Source organism: Nestor notabilis, unplaced genomic scaffold (assembly GCF_000696875.1).
Source record: "Nestor notabilis isolate BGI_N333 unplaced genomic scaffold, ASM69687v1 scaffold17221, whole genome shotgun sequence".
Classification (NCBI taxonomy): Eukaryota; Metazoa; Chordata; class Aves; order Psittaciformes; family Psittacidae; genus Nestor; species Nestor notabilis.
In genome coordinates this window covers 1,575-6,529 of record NW_009914391.1, presented here as the reverse complement: position 1 = coordinate 6,529, position 4,955 = coordinate 1,575, and the positions used below count along the sequence as shown (strand labels likewise).

Sequence of the window (4,955 nt, the reverse complement as noted above, 5' to 3'; positions counted from 1 at the left end):
GCCGTGGGGCGGCTGCAGGCGATGCTGATGCAGCAGTGCTGCATCCCAGAGTCCCGCATCCCACAGGGTCCTACCTGGTACTCCAAGGTGGTGTCGGCAGCACCCTCAGGCCCCAGAGCAGCCAGGCGCTCCTTCTCCCGCTGCTTGGCATGGCGCCGGAGGCAGAAGGTGGCAGCGGCTGCGATGGCAATGCCTGCCACACAGGCCAGCACGATGAAGGTCAGCAGCACCGTGTGGAAGCCATCCCCAAAGCGGGATGGGCGTGAGTAGGCAGCAGCCTCATTTCGCTGGGGGCAGAGCCAAGCAAGGGTTAGCAGGGGGCATCTGCATGGGGCTGGGGGGACAGAGACCCCATTCTGCACCACACTTAGGGTTGTTGAAGGCTAAAACAGAACAAGGGCACTCGGTGCCACACTGATTGTCCCAGCGGCCTCAGCTGGTGCAAAGGTGGTGTCACTGGGGTGCTGGGTGCCACTGGGGTAACACAGCGCATCCACTTGCATGTCACACGTGGTGTTGCTTACAATCCTTGGGGCTGCAGGAGGGTGTTGAGCCTGGCCAAGCCCAAGCAAGAGACCTGCTGCTCCCCCTGCTTCTAGCAAGCAGGGCTGCTCCCCAAGGCAGCCCCAGCTCAGGCTGTCCCCCTCCAGGGCAGGCAGTAGCCCCATGTTGCTCAGGTTAAGTGAGCTCCTGCCCTGCTGGAAGTCAGTGAGGGCCAGATTCAGCCTGAGGCAAACGGTGGGCCATAGTAGTGTTGGGTCCAGGGAAGCAGTCACAGCTCCCAGGGTACTTCCCTTAACTAGGCTGCTCTTCCCTGCAGCCAGGGCTCCAAGGAAGGACACAGTGGGATGTGCTTGTGCTGCCAGAGGGCTGGTGCCATCCCAGTGGCTGGGAGACAGGTCCTCCCAACCTCGGGACACAGCGCAGCCCCTGCCACCTGACAGGCAGTGCCCCCAGGGCTCCTTCCCAGTGGCCTGGGGTCACAACCCAACCCATTCCAGTCCCATGTTGGGACAGGATGATGCTGAGCCCTTTCTGGATAAGAGCCCTTCCCAGGGCCTTGTCCTAGAGCTGCTGTTGATCAGGATGCTCCCTCCACTCCAAGCCGGGTCCTGGGGCAGCACAGGGATGCTGGGGCACCACCACCACTAAATATGCTCTGCCCAATGAGGTGCCATAGGCCAGCATTCCCTCACTGCCACAACCTCTTACTGGCTACCAGCCTGATGAGGTTACCGAGGGAATACTGCATCGTCATCACCTATGTCATCATCATCAGCCTCGCCTGGGGATGCCCCCGCTGCAGGGGTCCCTGCTGCTGCCTGTCCCCAGCCCCAGCCAGCCCTGCAGCCAGGGGTACACACCAAAGCCAGCACCTCCTGGCTCCCCAGGCACCCAAGCAGATCAGCCCTGCAGCCCTGGAGGTGTCAGAAGGTCTGGAGAGGCCAGCAGGGCTGGGGGCAGAAGGGACCACCCTCACAGGCCTGCCTAGGCCCTGCTGTCCCCCTGTCTCTCTACAGCCCTTCTTTCCCAAATTTTGCACCACTGAGTTCAGAGCCTGGGCAGGGGACAGTGAAGGTAAAGCAAGAGCTGGTCTGGACTGGGGAGGTCCGTGCAGAAAATGTCTTGCAAAGCTGCCTCAGCCTTCTCTGAGCTCCAGCTCCTGTTATCTCTGCCATCTCTCCCCGCTCCTGCCACATCAAAAGACATTGCCATAGCGACGCTCCACATGTTCCTGATGGAGACAGGTTGCCTCCGTAGCCAGGCCACCCCTTCTCCATGGCCTCCTCCTCCTCCAAGGTCCCCACTTCCTTCCTCCCTACCCACAGCTACAATCACAAGGCAGGAAAGTGGGAAATGGGGACCCTGGGTTGGGGATGAGCTGCACTACTTCACCTCCTCATGCTGCAAACACAGAAGCCATGCTCAGTCCCCCATCTCCAGCCCCCTCTCCTTCCCCAGGAGACCGTTCCTGGGGTCCCCAGAGGAGCATGGGGAGGGGGAGCCTCTTTCCAAGCAGATGGCTCCTGCTCCATCCCTGCCTTCAGCTGCTTTGCCATTCTCTGGGGGCATGATAGCATTTTGCCTGCATAGCCATGGTCTCTAGGTTCTCTGAGCACAGCCTGGTGCTGGGGTGCCCAGGTTGGAGGGAGGTTGAGGGTGAAGAGCCCTGTGGGGTGCAGCTCCCAGGTCATGGATGGAGGGGGGGAAAGCCTCTGGGAGACTCTTAAAAACTGCCTGTGGAGCTTTAGATTTGGAAAGAGCCAAGTGCTCTGTGAGCGCAGGCAGCTGAGCAGCATTATGCTGGAGGTAGAAGGGGTCACTGGAGCTGTCCTGCTCGACCCATCCGGATAATCCAAGTCTGTCTCCAGCACAGCAGCCCAAACACTGCCCAGAGCCCTCTGCTCCTCAGCTGCCCCACGGACCCACGGGGTGGGCTCTGTCATGAAAACCCCTGTACCATAGGGCTAGGGCACAGTGTGCTTTCCAGCTCTGTCCCAGCCCTGTCTCCAGCCCCAGGGGACGGGCATGCTTGCTCCTACCTCTCCCAGTCCTGTTTGCATGACCTTCAGGCCCAGCTCAGCTTCCAGCTCTGCCTTCACTTGCTCTGTGAACAGAGAGGAGATGGTCATAAGGGTGCTTCCCCTCCACCCAAGAGACACCCCCCCAGAGATAGAGCCAAGGGACACCCCCGACAGCTGCCCACTCCACACCAGCTCTCCAGTTCAGCCAAGGGCAGTGGGATGTATGGTGGGAGCCCACTTTTCCTGGTCCCTGGGGAGGGGCACCCCACAATGGGGGGAAGAGAGGACCAGGGAGACCCCTGCTCAACTCACCAGCCTGGCTGGCCACATCTGCCAATGAGAGGTTCTGAGGGTTCTGCCGGATGCGGAAGGTGAGCGCAGGACCCACAACGCTGCCAGGGAAGGGGGGACACAGTGTGAGACAGGGAAGTGCAGCCCTCATTCCCATCCCAACCACAGCATGGTCCCTCCTGGCCCCCCACCCAGGTGGCTGTGCACAGCTAGGGCTGTAACAGCAGCACCCCACAGCCCCACTGCCCTCACCTGATGTTGATGAAGCTGGCTGTGGAGAGGTGGAGGTGCTTGGCTAGGAGCTCCAGCAGCCGCACACCAGCGGCCAGCCCCAGGGGCCTGTGGGGACAGTGGCAGCGTGAGGAGCTAGGGGCAGGGGGAGAGCCCACACTCCCCATGGCTGAAGAAGGGGGACAAGCAAGCTCAGGTAGTCCTGTGCCTGCAGCAAGGGGCTGCAGGGGTGTCAGGGTGGGCAGGAGGGAAAAGCATGGGGATGTGCGGTGATGGGGGTGAGCTGGCACCACCTGCCCCTCCCCCTGCACGGGAGCGTGCACAGAGGCAGTTGTGCACACCCACTTGGCTGAGTCCATCCCAGCGTCCTGTCCTGCACCAGCAAGTTCTGGCCTTGGCATGGGCTGAGGGAGGGAGGCTTTGGAGTGGGACAAGGGCTATGGGTAGAGAAGGGTTGGGGAGCTGACCCTACAACAGACCTGACCCTACCAGAGACCCAAACAGGCTCAGCCACGCACGTGGAGCCATGACACCTGGCATGGAGGGGGATACAGACACCCCACCCCACCCCCCTTGCCCAACACCCAGCTCTCACTTCTGGTCTGTGATGATGTAGCCATACTCATCCAGTGGCCGTGTGCCCCGCTGCACCCCACCATCCTTCACCTCTGAGTAGCTCTTCTTCTCCACAACAGTTGGCTTCCTAGGGCTACGCACATCCTCACTGTGCCCCTGCTGCAACTCAGCCCAGGGGGCTGGCGAGGACACTGCCCTGTCCTTCAGCCCATCCCCTGGGGTGCTGCTGGTTGGGATTTTTGGGAGTGGCACTGTAGAGGAAGGTGGCACTGGCTCCTCTCCGTGCTGCATGCCCCTCTCCATCATCTGGAGGGGGAGAAAGGGAGGAGTTGGGACCTCTGAGGAGAGCCCTAGGGGACTACCCCACGAACACCACCTCCCCACATCCCACCTGCGTTGTGGCATCTCCTCCAGCGCCACTCTGCTGCAAACCCACCCGTTTCACTGTGGGCATTTCGAGGCCAGCAAGACCTGGGAAGGAGAGAGACAGAGGTCCTGCAGAGTGCACCCTGAAAGGCAACAGCGCCTACCCCAGAACAGGGCATGCGGGCACCCACCACTGCCAGTCCCTGCACGCCACTCACCAGAGCTCTGGAGCAGCTGGAGGAGGGTGGAGAGGCTGCTCAGCTGCTGGGGGCTCAGCTCTGGCAGCCCTAGGCCGTAGCTGGCTAGGAGAGAGGCCAGTCTCTTCAGGGCAGCATCTGTAACAGGACACAGCATCAGGATGGATGCTCTGCATCATCCGCGCAGGGACCCTGGGCTGGGGATGCATCAGCTGGGGCAGGGGGGGTCGAGGGGATACATGGTCCATGGACATGAAGCCAAAGAGAAGGGAGAGTCTGAACCACAAGGAACATGGCTGTGGGGACAGGATGGGGATGAAAGCTAGAGAACATACTACCTGTCTGTGCAGGGGGTGGCTGGGCAGCCAGGGGTGCTGGCTGCTCCTTTTTCTCCATGTCCCTGTAGTCACCAGGGAGCCGCAAGCTGTGCTGGAGTCTGGTGCTAGGAGGGTCAGGGCGGCCAGCTTTCTCCCTGGGCAGAGAAAGCATGCCCAAGTCCTGGAAAAGATGCCCCCCATCCATTCCTGGCTGCCCACCATAGGAGGGCGCAGGGCCAGCCCCAAAAATGGCCTGGGCAGGGACCCGGCCCAGCAGTGAGGAGGTCTCGGGGCTCTGCCTGGCCGAGCCACCAGGGAGCTGGTGAGCGCTGTCCTGGTAACCAAACTGCAACCAAAACACAGAGACACCAAGGTCAAACGCCACAGGACCCTTCAACCCCACGGCAGGGCATCCCAGAGGCAGGGGTTACCCCCGCAACGGGCGGAGGGGG

The 4,955-nt window shown here is 61.6% G+C and overlaps 1 protein-coding gene across 1 annotated transcript in view; it reads right to left on the bottom strand.

Moving 5' to 3' along the window:
• Positions 1–4,955, bottom strand: part of PTPRN (protein tyrosine phosphatase, receptor type, N) — a gene marked incomplete at its 5' end in the record, with an annotated part of 9,231 nt that overhangs the window by 3,172 nt on the left and 1,104 nt on the right. The window contains 8 exons of the mRNA XM_010023642.1: positions 75–287; positions 2,544–2,608; positions 2,838–2,917; positions 3,069–3,155; positions 3,643–3,929; positions 4,060–4,094; positions 4,208–4,324; positions 4,723–4,849. Coding sequence (XP_010021944.1) covers positions 75–287; positions 2,544–2,608; positions 2,838–2,917; positions 3,069–3,155; positions 3,643–3,929; positions 4,060–4,094; positions 4,208–4,324; positions 4,723–4,849 — 1,011 coding nt within the window. The remainder of the gene's footprint in view (positions 1–74; positions 288–2,543; positions 2,609–2,837; positions 2,918–3,068; positions 3,156–3,642; positions 3,930–4,059; positions 4,095–4,207; positions 4,325–4,722; positions 4,850–4,955) is intronic.